The 16,156-nt window shown below is 36.6% G+C and overlaps 1 protein-coding gene across 1 annotated transcript in view; it reads right to left on the bottom strand.

Moving 5' to 3' along the window:
* Positions 1–16,156, bottom strand: part of pik3r3b (phosphoinositide-3-kinase, regulatory subunit 3b (gamma)) — a 163,935-nt gene that overhangs the window by 55,949 nt on the left and 91,830 nt on the right. The window contains exon 7 of the mRNA XM_016523812.1: positions 15,905–15,990. Within this exon, the coding sequence (XP_016379298.1) occupies positions 15,905–15,990 (86 nt within the window). The remainder of the gene's footprint in view (positions 1–15,904; positions 15,991–16,156) is intronic.

Genomic DNA, 16,156 nt, shown 5'->3' with positions numbered 1-16,156 from the left:
AATCTTGATAAAGTATCAAGCCTAAAGATGACCTCTCTGTCTGGGCCAAGTTTTTTGTGGTGTTTTCACCATCCCACACATCTTCAAAAATATCCTTCAACTGGATACGGCTGTGTACTTCTCTGTACTGCTTCCACACAGACTCACAATGAAAAAGGGCCTCAATCGTCTGTTTTACAGGGACATACTGTAAAAAACACTCTTTGCCAGCTTCGTTATGTCCTAGACAAATGGGCATAGGTTCAACATAATTAAAACTGTTCTTGAACACTGTTTTCCTGCACTGGTCTGTTTTTAGTGTGTGGCTATTACATGCTCGTAAGAGATCGTCTGCTTTCAGACTGTCCATGACATCATTAATGGAAGCCTCTGGAACCCCAAGTGCAACCAATTTCTCATTTAGTTTGAAAAGTAGATGTGACTGGTTGACATCATAAACTGACTGCATGTCTTCAATGATCGTCTGAATGACTGAAGATGGAAGCAATAACTTCCATCTTCAATAAGAACTTCCATCTTCAATAACTAATTTCAGATAAAAGAGAGCAAGATTCTTCAAAAATAATGTCTCATCGATATTTTCTGGACTAACCTCCAAATTCTCACTATTTCCAACTACACCAGTATGTTCTTCTGTCATCATATCACTGTCAATATTTTGAAAGCTTTCAGCTTCAGTCACAAGTGATGTGGCAACAATGGATTCACTTAAGTTTACCTCTGTTGAATTTTTATGTTTCCTTGATACGTGAGAGGTAAAGGTGGATATCACTGAAAATGATTTATCACACTGCTTAAAGGGGCATGTCACTCTTCGTCCCTCTTTAATGTGCACTTTACGATGGGAATAAAACTGAGTTAGTGTATCACATTTGGCACTACACAAGTCAACATGGCATGCAAGGTCTACTGCAGGGTACAAATGTGATCTAGGCACCACCATACACTCATTGTGGTGTCTGTAAAGATGTGATTTCAAAGCTGCTAATTTTGCGAACTTCCTGTTACAGTCCTGGATGCAACAATGAAGAAACAAGTTAGGGGTATTGCTGTGAATCCTCATGTGCTTCACAAAGGCCACTGGAGTACTGCATTGCTGCCCACATAACTGACACGCAAACATGCTGACAAGTCAAAATGGACAGTCTTTGGGCATGAAAAAACTTAATTCAAAAAATCTCAACAACAAAAAAAAAAATCTCCACCGAAATAAAATGTCCATTAGCCTACTGTACTGGGCAAAGTAACATTACAATACAAATCAACAACACTAAAACAGGAATTTGAACAGGAATTATTCTTACTGAGTATTCTATTGCGTAACTTATTCTATCAAGCTAACTTGGATCGAAGCAATCCAAAATAGAGCCAACATTAAAGAAACAAAACAGCAACACTAGTAAAGAAAAACTCCCTTCAGAATACAGTTATGTACAAATTAGAACAAGCATACCCAAATTTGCAAGCACAACGTTATCGAAATCAACGTTTTGTCTAATATACACTAAAGGTATATTAGGCAATAAATGAAAAGATAGCAAGCTAAAATTAGCAAACGAGATGACAATAATTTCAGCGTGTTACAGATACATCAATATTACTTCGTTGCTATGGTGTTAAAGGCTTACTTTGCAGAAGAGTTTATAGTATATCATGTTTGATTGAACTCACCTTGTAATCGGGGAATATCTGAATCAGAAATCCAGCTCCACTCTATGACGCCATTGGCACGTTGACGGGTTTAGCACTGAAATGGACGTATAAAACAGTTACAACCTCAGCATCCACAATTATTACAGTTATTTGCAATTGCAAACGTGTATTTTGTGTAAAAGGAGCAAGGCAAAGGTGCACTCACCGGTTAAATCACAGTATAAAGACGGATGAAAATCCACATGTGCTCGCTGCAGTTTTCTGTTCCCAAAATACTGTTAAGTACTGTTTTCTTTCCTTCGTGCAATAAATACGGTAAAATACCGTTAAATTTTGTCTACGTCATTTCACCAACCGTAAAAAAACAGTAATGCGCTGCTTTTAAACATAACAGGATTATACTGTTAAAATTTTGCCGTAAATTAACAGCAATTTTTAAGAGTGCAGATAATTTTGCACAACAGCACTGGTTTATAAAAGACTAAGCTCATAAATTTTACCAGCGGAAAATATTGAAAATTTTTTATTTATGTTTGATCACCGGTGCCTTGATAGCAACAGGAGTCAGATTGTGTTTTACTCTTTAACCATTACTTTTACAGGTTTTTGGGTGGGAGACAGAAAAATCTACGTATAAAATGTTAACAAAACTGCAATCACCCAAGCAAAATCTTTTATTTGTGTTTGGTGTTGAAAATGTGAAATGAGCTTATTAAAATCTTCTTTTCCAAAATGTAGAAAAGAAATGGGCAGGAAAATAGATTCACATTATTTACTTTCAGATTTTAAAAGCCAGCAATAATGCAAATCTAACTGCACGAACAAAGGTCTTTGTTCACCTAATTGCCTTCAATCAAAATGATTATGTATCTTCTGCCATGGATCTCGGGACATTCAAGGTTGTCCTGCCTTGAAGAAATTTGATTTATGAAGAGACAGTCAAGCTATAAAGTCAATCAATTACTTATGCAGCTGTTTTCTGACAGACTGTGTAAGATGTTTAAAAATATTTAGGCCTATATTTAAAATTTATGTTTTTGTATTACATATAACATTTCCATCTATTTGGATTGCAGTTTTGACTTAAATGAATAAACTTAATGTGATGCATATTTGATCAATCAAACATAAATGAAGCAGGTAAGAAACAGGTACATTAAGATTTCTGTAACAGTAACTGAATCTGTTTTAAAAACACAATAACCAGGTTTATATATTTATCATCAATGAATCTGGTTTCATATCATACTAACTGCATTTCATTTGTTTCGAAGCTAGCCGTATTTTAACCATTTTCATTCTTTTTTAACTGAATCTGTTTTCACAATGAACTGATTTATGATGATTCTAAGCAAACTGAATAAATAAATTTTGATACAGACATAGTAAATGCATTTGAAATATGATTATTTCACTAAAATCAAATAACTATGTTAGTAAAGTTAGTAAACTATGCCCTGATTTTTTGAGTGCAGAAATCTTATGCTGATGATACACGGGGCAACTTTTTGAGCAATTTTGCTGGCCAACTTTTTTTGAGCGATGTTGCTTGGCCACTTTCCCATTGAGAATGGGTAACAAATTTCTATCTGGATACTTTAAATTGGTCGTGGGCCCTGTGTTTCACCTGGCTACCCGTTGATGGCAACATTGCTCAAAAAGTTGCCCCGTGTATCATCAGTCTTACTGGTTTCATTTATGGATGACTGACAAATATGCAACACTACAAAATTAATAAGTTTGTTTATTTTAACTCTGTGTAATCCAAATTGATGGAAATTTTATATGCAATTCAACAGATAAATCTTAAATTTAGACAAAAGATAAATGTACTTTTTTGAGTGTATGCAAGAACAATAGTTTTTTTGTATGATTTAAAGGGTTTGATGCCTGGACTTCCATGAATTATGATCCAAGCTATCCTGAGTAAAATCAGTTTTAATGCTGTTTTATAGAAATCAATGCTTTATTGTCAGATATGATTTTCAATTGTATAAAATATGCAACATTATTGGTAATCTGCACATATTTCATATTCATACAAATGTACAGAAAAGCTGCTGACTGGCCTACAAGACCAAAACTGCCATTCAATGAAGTAAACACTATTTCAACACGTCACTCACCGTCTGAAACATAATTCAACCCCATGCCCAGCAAAACCTTGTTCAACTGCTTTGAAAGCCAGACGGCAGCCCTGATTGGATTCAGAGGGAGCCTCTTTCAATATCTAAGTAATGAAATCCAAACTCATTAGCACAGGGAGAATCCCTTTAGCCAACCATGCAGAATGCCCCTATAACAGCCAGTCAGATTAAGAAGAACAGGCCTAAGACCATGCACCACAGAGCTCCAGCGCTGCCTAGCTAATTCAATAAGAGAGCAGAGTTTGGCCTTTTCCAACACTAACTGTATTTGGATTTGCATTACAATGTTGCAACCAAAGAACCACCCATTTCATGCAACCTCCAAATCTATCATTTAGGTCTGGCATGGGTGTGGATATATTGATGTGGGGAATGTGCATATGAATGATAGTGGATGTTAAGATACTGTTGAAAATAGATGTGAGTTTCTTATAATCATTAGAATAAGTTCTATAAAATTTCATATACTGTATATACAGAACACCGTTTTGTGTTGATGGAACAGGTTAGTCAAGTGCTGTCTCATTGACAGACAACAGGCAGCCTCTTCTGAATCCGTATTTGTTCTCTTTAAAGGCTGCATGCCTGACCGATCAAATGCACTTCTTGGACAAAAAGTGCCCATTGTGGTATTAACGTAAACGCATTCCATTTACCTTCAGTGATTGTAAACGTAAAACAAAAAGCCAGATGTGCTAAAATATTGGATCTGTGCATTGGGCCTTGCTGTGTAAATTAAACCTGCTGCTGTCTATTATGTTGTTAATATTAATTAAACACAAATATTGACCAGAAAAAGAGAAACTATGAATTATTTCTTTGTTCTTTATTGCGGTTTATTTGAGTAATTATTTGGATTTTTAAATATATATTTGAAGGATATATTCAATTGTTCAAATATAATTTATTTAAATGTAAATTTAATTTATATTAAGATTTAACTTTATATTACTTTCTGTTTACTTTTAAATTGAGAAGTGTATTCTGTGGCACATTGGTTATTGCTTTTGTAAATAAACTGATGACGAAAAATGTGAAATTTCACTGGTACTGCTGATAAAATTTTAATATTGTGATGTGACACCTCTGTATAGTTCTAAAGTTCAGGGATAGTTTACCTAAAAATGAAAATTAAGATATCATTTACTCACCCTTGTGTTGTTCTAATGGCATATACCCTTCTTTCTTTTTTGGACCTCAAAAGTAGGATAATAAAAAAAATGTCCTGTCTTTTGGCAGCTCCAGGGCTTTTGTGAAAACTTCAGATCATACTTAAGCATTTTTGTGCCCCCACTCAGTCAAATCGAGCCCAGGGCATTATGGGTGTTGAAGTTTTTCTTAACCTTTTTTGCAAAAGGGAATAGCACACTCCTTCTTCTGTTTTCTCTAGTCACGTAGCACTGATTAAAAAAAAATCATAATTTTCATAAAAGATGGAGAGTCTTTTGGATTGCTTGTAGATTATTGTGATGTTTTTTAATCAACTGTTTGTACTCTTATTCTGTCGGCACCCATTCACTTCAGAGGATTCATTGGTGAGCAAGTGATGTAATGCGAAATTTCTCTAAATCTTTTCTTTAAATTCATCTACATCTTGGATGGCCTGAGGGTGAGGGTGAGTTTCAACAACTGGGTAAACTATTCCTGTAAGTACAGAATAAATGATGTACACAATAGCATAAGGCATAGGCATACTGTGTCTACCACAAATTGTTTTAACCTAGTGCATGCAGTCAGTTACTAGGTTCAGAGGAAAACATAGTGGAATGTTTGAGAAAGAAGAAAAATTGCATACTGGCCCAAATCCACCCTGTCCTCAACAGGCTTATACAATAAACAGAGCAGGACATTCTGAACTCCAGGACTAATTGATACATGGCAGGGTGTGCTATGTACTGTACAACAGAATAATGGACAGGATATTCTTCTAGGCTCCTCATGAAGAGAAGCTTGCTAGGGATAAAGTGTCTCTGTTCCATCAGCAATAAGCCATTCAATAAAGAGTATCATGTTGCACATTCATGGCAGGAGCTGTTGGAGATGTCAGACCCCACAGGGAGAGGTTTTTATTGTGAGCTCAAGCGCTTCTGTGATGCTAAATCGGCACGCTGCATCCCAGGCCATTGTGCTCAGCCCACATCAGATAAGAAGAGGCTCTGTCAAGGGTTATCTTACAGTACTTACATAATCACATCGCAGAACGGATGCCTTACTTTCAATACATTCACAGGTGAGGCTGCTGGGAAACACAATTACTGTGTAAAATATTTTTGAATATAAAAACACTACTGTGCTGAATATTAAGTGTGCTACACATTAGGTTAGCCACACTTTAAGTGCATGCATTAAATGCATGTCTTTGCATAATAAAAAAAAAGAAAAAAAGAAAGAAAAAAAGGTGCTATTATTGTAAAGAAATACAGCACTTTAAGCAAAAAAATTAATAAAAAAGTTGGTTAGGTTTAAATTTATAAAACATAATAGATATACTGATCAAAATGAAAACAAAATTTGCATCTAAAGCAATTATATTAAGACATTTGAAGTGTCATTTCAACCCAGCACGATTGTCATCGTGAGTAGAAAAAAAAAGAGTGGGTAGACAACTAGAAAGAAAGAGAGAGACAGAAAACCCTGGAGGAAGAAAATATAGGGGGATCAGAAATAGATACTGAGTGGTTGTGCATGAAACTCATGGGTCAAATCAACTTGACCTTTGGCACTAAGGTGAAAAACGTTCAGAAGAGCCATGGTCATATGGTCATAGCCATGTTATGGTGTGTGTGTGTGTGTGTGTGTGTGTGTCTGAGGACAGCAGGGATGAGAGAGACAGCTGCTCTAAGCTAAAGAACAGAACAGAACAGAACATTTGGTCATATGAAAAGTTAGTAATATTACAACTAACCAGGTTTGATCTGGGACCTACCAATATACATTTGTTTTCTTTTTTTGTTTACTTCTTAAGGTACTACATTTGTATATAAATTGGTCATAGATTAAAATAAAATAAAATAATAAAATACCCAAATGATTAATATTCCAGGCTTACAACAACTTATTGCCCTGAGGTAAAACTAAAATATGATATCAACAATTTAAAAAAAGAAAAAAGTCATCAATATCAAATACACAAAAAGCATATAACCAGTATTGCTACTCCTTTGAGAGCAAATTTCATTATCCATGCTTCTTCACTAGGGGACGGGGCAATATATACAGACCACACTTGTGGGTGTGCGCATGTGTGTCTGTGTGTGTGTATGGGTGTTCATGAGGCACATGTTGACGGGGCAAACAGTGTGAATGTGTGTGTAAGAGCAGGGCTGTGTGTGTGAGGTCTCAGGGCACTGTTTGTGCATGTGTGTGTGAGTCTGAGATGTCATTGTGTTCCTGCTTCCATCTTGCCACCCTGACCATTACGATCCCCCAGCTGCCTATAAACCTTTCCGCCCATGAGAGGAAAGGTGAGGCCGCTGTTTTATTGAAATGTGAAGAGAAATTAGAGCTGTTTCTACACATCTCAGCTCAGGACAATATCAGGGCCCATTTCACATCTTTATACGGGCTAACCTTGACCCCCTGCTCTAAGGGCTTGCTAAAGGCCCATAATGTCACACCATTATTCTCCGCAGGCTAGAATGAGATGGTATCGGAGACAGTGCAGATGACCTGATAAACTGCGCTCCACACACTGCTTGGCCACATAAAAGCCGTAAAACCCCAGCTCGGGGCTGAGCCTCGTAAATCACGCCGCATTAGGGCCTCACTCACAGAGGACAAAGCCTCCGCTGCTCATTTATGCAGCGTTGAGCTGAAGTTACTCGTGTCTTGCTAGTTTGACTTTCATCTCTTCGCTCTACTGCTCCTCTGCCTCTCAGGTAACACACGTATGTCACGGCAAACATCTTTTGACAGCTTGTTCCTGTCTCACCCTTCATCTCTTCACACGCCAGTTTCTGACAAGCTAACGTGATGATGTCAAACCTAAAGCTCATGGGTCTAAAGGCATCTTCCTGTTATTAATATTTCAGTCTTTAGTGTTATACTACGTACTACAGGGCAGGGCTATTTTCATTAAGAAACTAAAAAAAACAACAAAACCCCCCCCCCGAAATAAAATAAAATACAAAAAACTTCAACTTATCTTATTTCAGCTAATTGCCTAGGCAGCATTTCTAATTTTTGTTGAAGTAGTAAAGTAACTAAAACTGAAAACTAAAACGTAATAAAAACTAGACGTACTACATAGACATACTGTATTTAAAACAAAAACGAATAACTAATAAAAGTGACAAAAACATGTAACAAAACTAAAATAAACTAAAATAACTGAAAAAATATAACCAAAAACTGTAATAGTATATCAATGATACTAACTAAAAAAAGTTTTTACGTTCTTCTCCAGTGAGTACAGGAAATTCAAACTCAAGCTGTACTTAAATTGAGCTTGACTCCCTTTGTACTTGCCTTAGTCTATCTCTCTCTCTCTCACACACACACACACACACACACACACACAGTGCTTAACAAATTTATTAGACCACCACCACCCAATGTAAGGTTTGTGCCACAGCTGCCCTTATTATTGTTAATTATTGTTGTTATCCATGCATTTTCGAATTTACTGTTTTATAAGAATGGCAGAAAAAAATAGTAAAGCACTTTAATCATTTTTTATTCAGATGCCCAATTACAGTCAATGACAACAGAGACTGTGGAAAAGTATATAAAACAATTACAGCAAGAATGCAAGCTGTTATCAAGGCCAAAGGAGGCCATACACAATATAATTTTTTGGTTAATATGTGTGAAAAAAGACTATTTAGTTGTTTCAGTTTGTTACTTGCCTAATAAATGATAATACATTTTTACTTTTAAACAAGTTTGACAGATTCCTAAAATATTTGTTTTCTCTTTATTATGACAGGTGGTCTAATAAATATTATTAAGCACACACAGATCAATTTACCCAGCTGACAAGTTAAAAAAGTTACCAAAAGTAATTTCACAACAAAATGTCACAGAAAGCTTGCAAGGCATGAAAATACATGTAAATTATCGACAAATTTATGATATAGCACTGTGAGATATAGTGACTCTCTCAGACTATACTATACTAAAAGTGCTTAGTGTGTCCATAATATGGACATGTGTGCATAAAAAATCAGATGTCCCAACATAAAAGACATCAGATTGGGGACGGCGATCATTTTGTCCTTTGCATCCCAAGATCAAATTCATTGATACTCTGTTCATTCCTGGCACATAAAACAATTTCCTCAGCCACAGGGATTTCTCTTTGCTAAGCTGAAACCCAGGCAGTTTTTCTTTTTTTCCCCTCTCTTTTATTTTCAGCCAATTTCCTTTGTTGGCAAAAGTGCCAGTATATCTGCATATGACATTTCTGCATGTATGCGCGTAATTTGTTATATTAATTGGTCCGGATTGTCTCTCCAACTCTGCCCCTGAAGAGACAAAGCAAGACACAGAGAAAATAAAAAAGAGGAGGGGGAGAAAAAGAGAGAAAGCGTCAAGGTCGAATAGCTGTGTGTTAGGATTTACTTGCTTTTTATGGTGGTATAAATTCTTTTGTGACACACACTTACTCAAATTCATAAACGCACAAACACATGCTTATACTTTTCATGCACTACTGTCCACTGGGCCTTTTCTGAGTCTGTACATTCAGTTTTATTTTTTTCGCAATCAGATTGTGAGGAAATCCGTTCTTTTGTCTATATGTAAATCTGTCCAAATAAATCCTCATGCGTACAGCATATGATGTCATGGCTGAGCAAACACATAATTGGATGAGAGGCAGTGAAGTAAGCAAGCTGATGCCAGAGGAACCAATGTAAATTCTTAGTTCATTAGTGCGTTCACATAATTTCTGCGTAAACATACACAAATGAAGTACGCACATGCAAACCAGTCTCCATGATAATGAGCTTTGCATGTCTAAGGAGCACAGACCATAAGCTTTCCCAACTCATATACTGACCTGGGGTCAGTCACCATGTACACAATCAGAATGAAGCTTTTAGAAACTGACAAATCTCAGCTAATATCATATCCATCCCGAACAATGTATATACCTGACACGTGTAATGTATTGATGGTTTTTGGGTCACTTTTTAATGGAAAGTCTCTCATTTCAAAACCACATATCATATGCTAGCAGCTAAGCTGGCAGTGAAAAGTTCACGTGTGTGTATGCCAGATACATATAAAGTAGAATTACTGCCTCAGCACAACAGAAGGACTGTCAGGCCAAATTATTAGGATTAAAATCATCTGCTCATTTTGAAAAAACAACAACAAAAAAACAGCCTAGCGGTAGAGAAACACTCATGAAACAGACCTTGAGGGAAACCTAAGGACCGCTAATGCACAGCTACCGATAACAAGACAAACATAAACAGTAACATAGCTGCGCCTTTGGCCGTGTTGTCTATCAGGAAGCACGGTTTAGAGTTATCATAAAGTGATGGTGAATAACTGCAGACTGGGTATTGCAGTGCCAAAAGCATTTTCATTCAAATTATTATTGTGAAAAACATTTAAAAGAAAGTTTGGGCTATTTTGAACTTGCATTATTGTGCCGTTTCAAATGAAGCATTGAATGCTTGGTATAAGTACAAATAACAGCTCATCACAGTCATCATGCAGACATACTAGATACTAAATCCTCTTTTTTTTTTTTTACAGTATAGCACTTAAAAGATCCCCAAATCAGAGTCTTTCTTATCTGTGCTGGATAGTGAGGATTTTTATCTATGTGTAGACGTTGTTCCATAATTTTTAATGTGTGTAAAAGTACTGGGCAGATGAGTGTCCTGGCTTCATGCCTGTACTTTCCACACTGGCCATTTCATATCAAATATTTGAGTAAGATTAGGTGGCAAATTGCCAGAAGAAATGATTCAAAATGTGTGTGTGTGTGTGTGTCTGCGGGGGTTTACGTTGCTAAATTTTAGAAACCAGTATGTAGTAACCAGTAACCAACCAGTAACCAATTCTACTCCGGATCACCTTGTCAACAGAGGTAAAACTAGCTAAACATCTTAAGATCGTCCACGTCATCTTAATCAGAGCTTGATTCGCCCCGCGCTAAGAGAAGGCAGGGGATCCTTTAAGGAAGATTAATGTGTTTTATAGTGCAACTGAGGCAACCTTAATAAGATTGCTATCTCTTTAATGAAGAAATGGTGTAATCAGAGGGAGAAACCAGGGAACGAGAGAGAGAAAGGGGGAAAGAGAGAGCATCTTCTCTTCTTAAGCATTAAAGCTCAGATGAAGTAGTCCATGGCGCGTGAGGACAGCTTGGCACTAATATCATATAAAATATACAGTAAAAAAGCAATCCTAAGCATTCTAAGTATAGAATGTCATGAATAGTTCCGGCATTCATTATACCTCACCTCATCTACTCTCATGTTAACTGCCCACTCTCAAGGCTTGAGTGCTACAAATACCCATAATGACCAGGCTTGGGGCCTGTATGACCAAGCAGAATGCCAAATTTGAGCTTGTGCTTGCAAATGACCTTAGATGGATGAAGATAGAGGGCTGTGGAACAAAGGCCACAGAGTGAGCAGCTCAAAGATTATTACATGGTACATTGAAGCATGTGATTGTGTGCAGCTGAGAGGCTGCGGAAGAAAGCACTGGTCATTTTCACTGGGTCATCTGGGACACCAGGTCAGCCAGTGGGGAATTCCATGAGGCTGCAACATGACCTCAGGAGAGAACGTATGCATGTGTGCTTGTGTATATATGGAGGTTAAAGTCAGTGCTTGAGGGCATGACCGAGAACAGCTTTTTGTGATGGGAAACAAAGGCTAGGAGGGACAGAGAAATACAGAGAGAGAGAGAGAAAGAAAGAGTAACAGATAGATTGGACTTTTCAACACACAAATAAGCACTCCCTCAGCCAAAGCAAATAATTTTTTTTTTTTTTTAATGTGTCAGCTCAGCACATTGCTAAAAGAGAAAGAGAGAGAGAAAGAAAGAAAGAACTGGAAAGACAATGGTTGAGTAAAAACAAAAGAGAAAAACAGCAGGCCATGGCCTTGAGATGATCTAGAGTTTGGATAGCTTGGTCGATCTGTTTCCAAAACCTAGCAAGCTGCCTCACTCCATACTGCCTACATAGGCATCTGTTTTCTAAAGCAACTTAGCAACATACCAATGCTAAACTCTTTTAAAATGATTACACTTTAAATTTGAGATTTTACATGTGTTTGGTGTTAGAAAGCAAACAATATGATACCCCACCATAAACATACATAGCATACGCTCAGTTAGAATAATCATTTTTTAATCACACTGATCTATCTTTTATTAATAAGTGGTATTAAAATTCTGGCGGATGATTATTTTCATGGTATAGTCGATAACCGATAAATGGCCATGAATTAAATTTATATAGGCCTACAATTTTGCATAAATAAATTACAAATAAAACACTACGATCTTTTAAAGTGAATCACCTCATCCCTAGTTTATTTCACCACTCGACATTTCTTTTGTCTTGTCCGCCATCTTGGACTTATTTTTTCACTGAGCATGTTGAAATGCATTATGGGATTACCTTCCCCGCAAAGGACACATGTGAGGCTGCTGTAGAAAGTAAATAAATCAAAGTATTCTAAAAGCCAGCATAAAGTTACAGCCTACTTTTTGTAACCTTTGTGTTGGCAGTGCAACTACACTACCAATCAAAAGTTTGGGATGACTTTTTTTTAAAGATTGATCATTTTATTCAGCAAGGACGCATTAAACTGATAAAAAATTTATAATGCTGTAAATTTTTATAATGTTACAAAAGGTTTATATTTCAAATAAATGCTGCTCATTTGAAATTTCTTTCAGCAAATCAGCATTTTAGAATGAAACAGTTTACATTTTTAAACATTTATTTACATTTATAAAATGTTTAAATGTTTACATTTAAATTGCAATAATATTTCAAAATATTACTGAATATACTGTAGCTTTAGCTTTAGTCTGTGAGCATGAACAGTAGTGTACATGATGCCTTAAAATGCTCACTAGGTTTTGAAACTGAGCAAATATGACTCATATATATGTTAAAAAATGCTCTAAAAGTTACAATTTTTCTGTTGTTTCTCCATAATGTAGAAGAACAGAAGTCCCTGACTGTGACAGAAATACCATAAAAGTGGCTGTGACCTTTCCTAAACTGTATTTGCCATTTCCTTCTCCTTGCTTACTTGTATTTGCCCACTTTCCTTTTTGTTTCCTCTCTCACTTTCTCTCTAGAGCCCATGCTAACAGCCACAGTGAATCCATCAGCATTTGACAAGTGCAGTCATCCAAGAGAGAGAGTGAGCCGGACGTGGCCCCCAAAAGATTGCTCTTTAAACGCAATGTTTTGCCAACAAACTTTACCAAGCTGGAACATATTAGGGCCAAACTAGAGAGCTGGAGGCGCAGGAGGGGTCAGTTGTTTGCTAAAGCACTCTAGGTACATTACTGGCTGCCTCCAAAAAAGGAAGTCATACATAAACTGATGGGTTATGATGTGAATGGATGCGTTCTAACCTATTTTTTGCTCTAGTTGCTCTTTTGTCTTTTGTATAAATCACATTTTGGGCTGTGAAGAGGTTCACTCTGCTCGTATGCCACCCATTCAGGTTCCTTTGCCCTCTGACTCCTCTTAATGTACCCTTTAGTGAAAGAGATGATGAAACCATTAGGAAGGAGAGCCTGCGCTCACAGTCTCTGCAGATTCTGAGTTAATTTATCCACACAAATTCACAAGGATGCTCGAGGGCTAGTAGTACTGTGCATGTAAAATATGCAAGTGGAATAAAACTTTTCTATTGTTTCAAATGTTTACATTTATAAACTGAAAGTTATTACATTGCTGTTCAAAAAGTGTCAATAAGATTTTCTTTTGAAAGAAATTAATAATTTTATTTATCAAGGATGCAATAAATTGATCAAAAGTGACAGTAAAGATGTTAAAAAGTTTTCAATGTAAAAAAAAAAAATGCTGTTCTTTTGAACTTTCTATTCATCAGAGAATCCTGAAAAATGTGTATCACAGTTTTCATAAAAATATTAAGCAGAAAAAATATCAAGAATAAATAAATGCAATATAAATGCAGCGTTGTTGAGTATAAGGCATTTCTTTCAAAAATATTTAAAAAATCTTATCAACCCCAAACTTTTAAACACTAGTGTATATGACAGCCAATCGAATTAGATCACTGAATATAGCTTATGAATATAGTTTATAACCATGTTGGTTCTAAGTAAGGCTCAAGCTTGCCACTGATATTATTACCTCTAGTCTTGCTTTGGGGCTAAGGTTATGACCCCACAGCAGCAAGAGAAGGTCACACCAGGCCCCATAAATCTATGTATGTGTCCATGGGTGGTGCATTCATTAGCTCTAAGTTATAATCTACCTCACCCCAAACTGAGCCTCTGTGTCAAAGACTGTGTTGACCAACGTTTCCAATTACGTTTTCAAATGCATTTTGACAAACTTAATCACTATTTCTATCTTTGAGTGTCAGAGAAATTGGGTAAAAACTAAAATATATGTTACATTGTGAATTAAAGTATTTGTCAGATTTGTTGTGAACCCATATGTTTATCCATGCTTGCTGGTTTAAATCCAAAAATGCTGTACTGCAAATTCAGAAATTAATGTACATCATTCATAATTGCCAGGGTTTGCTCAAAGTGAGTTACTTAAGTGCATCAAAATGGAAACCATAAATCCTCCACTGTATTTTATTGTGCTGAACTGATATAATTCACATTTAATGCACTTTATTACAAAAAGCTGAGGCTAATGTTAACCTCCTAGGACTACCTGGGACTCCAGACTATCTCCAGACATCTAATAGGCCTATATTAATTTATATTATGTTGCAGGAAGTTCAATGACTGAAACTCAAAGTTTGGATTCTTGGATTCAACGTTTGGAGTGTCAAGCCAGAAGATCCAAAACAACAAAGTTTCATCAGGTCTGAGTGGAGTAAAAAAGCTGCATCAATGCAAGTACCTATAGTTGCAAGTATCGCGCACTATTACTTATTATTGTAGCCCTCACAAGCTTACCATGAACATTTATTAAGTACTCATCAACCAATCACTTTTCTCAGCCTCTCTTCCTTAAACACACATTTAGGCCTACATCCACAGAAGACACTACTTTCACATCTACTTCCAGAAATGTCCACCCTCAAAGACATAGAAGCATGACTTGTCTGGACAAAATCTACCAGAAACAATTAATAGATAATTAATATAATTCCCTGCTGGGGGGAAAAACAAAAAACAGCTAAAACCAGCCTAAGCTGTTGGCTGGTTTTAGCTGGTCACCCAGCCTGGTCATAGCTGGTCAGCAGGCTGGTTTTAGAGGGTTTTGGCCACTTCTTTAACTGGTCAGGCTGGTCTTAGCTGGCAGGCTGGGATACCAGCTGGAACAATTAGCTAAAAAAAGGTTCTTGATAATTAACAAGTTAGCTATCAATATAAATATAAAAACCCACTGGGTTCTCAAAAACTGAAGCCTGGGGTGATGCAATAAGCTTACAATCACATAGTCCCAAAAGTGAGTTTTAAAAAATATATAATATATAAGGTATACAAATAAAAGATCATCCAAGAAGACAAACCTATACTCTAGAAAAGTGGTTCCCAAACTTTTTGCAGCGTGCACCCCTTTCTAGTGTTTGACACATGTCAGGCACCCCCACCACCGTACTCCGGTTAAACACCAAATTTTTTACTGCAATACAAGTATCCACGTCAAGTACTCACTGTATACATATTAATAATTACACTTAATATAATAAGACTCTATAGGGCTGTTACCAATCAAATAAAATCAGTATTAACAAAACCAAATTTTCCACTGCTGGAGAAAAAGAAGCAGCTGAAGTGGCATTTAGATGCATTTACACAGACAATCTAATGAAGCTGAAATGTAACATAAATGCATTAACACTGCAATTCTCTCGCGCACCCCTGCTGGTCGGTCTGTGCACCCCTAGGGGTGCGCGCACCCCAGTTTGGGAACCGCTGCTCTAGAAGATTAAGAACCTAATTTGATGTCCTACCTGGAGCAGGTTGTATCTCCACTAGACCTCCAACCATGATAAGTGCCTCTAGAATTTTCACATGATGTTCTGGGTTTACATCCGCACTGAAGAGAGAGAGACATTTTAAGATTAAGTATATGGTCACATCATGGTGAAAAGTGACGTTGAACCTAAACAAATGCTCTAATAACTGCAAGTCATGAAACATGGATAGTTCAGATAAAAAAAAAAAAGGTGAAACACATTCACACACACACACACACACACACA

The sequence above is a fragment of the Sinocyclocheilus rhinocerous genome, unplaced genomic scaffold, assembly GCF_001515625.1.
Source record: "Sinocyclocheilus rhinocerous isolate Xijiao unplaced genomic scaffold, SAMN03320098_v1.1 scaffold690, whole genome shotgun sequence".
NCBI classification, from domain to species: Eukaryota; Metazoa; Chordata; class Actinopteri; order Cypriniformes; family Cyprinidae; genus Sinocyclocheilus; species Sinocyclocheilus rhinocerous.
This window is presented reverse-complemented; position numbering and strand designations above follow the sequence as displayed.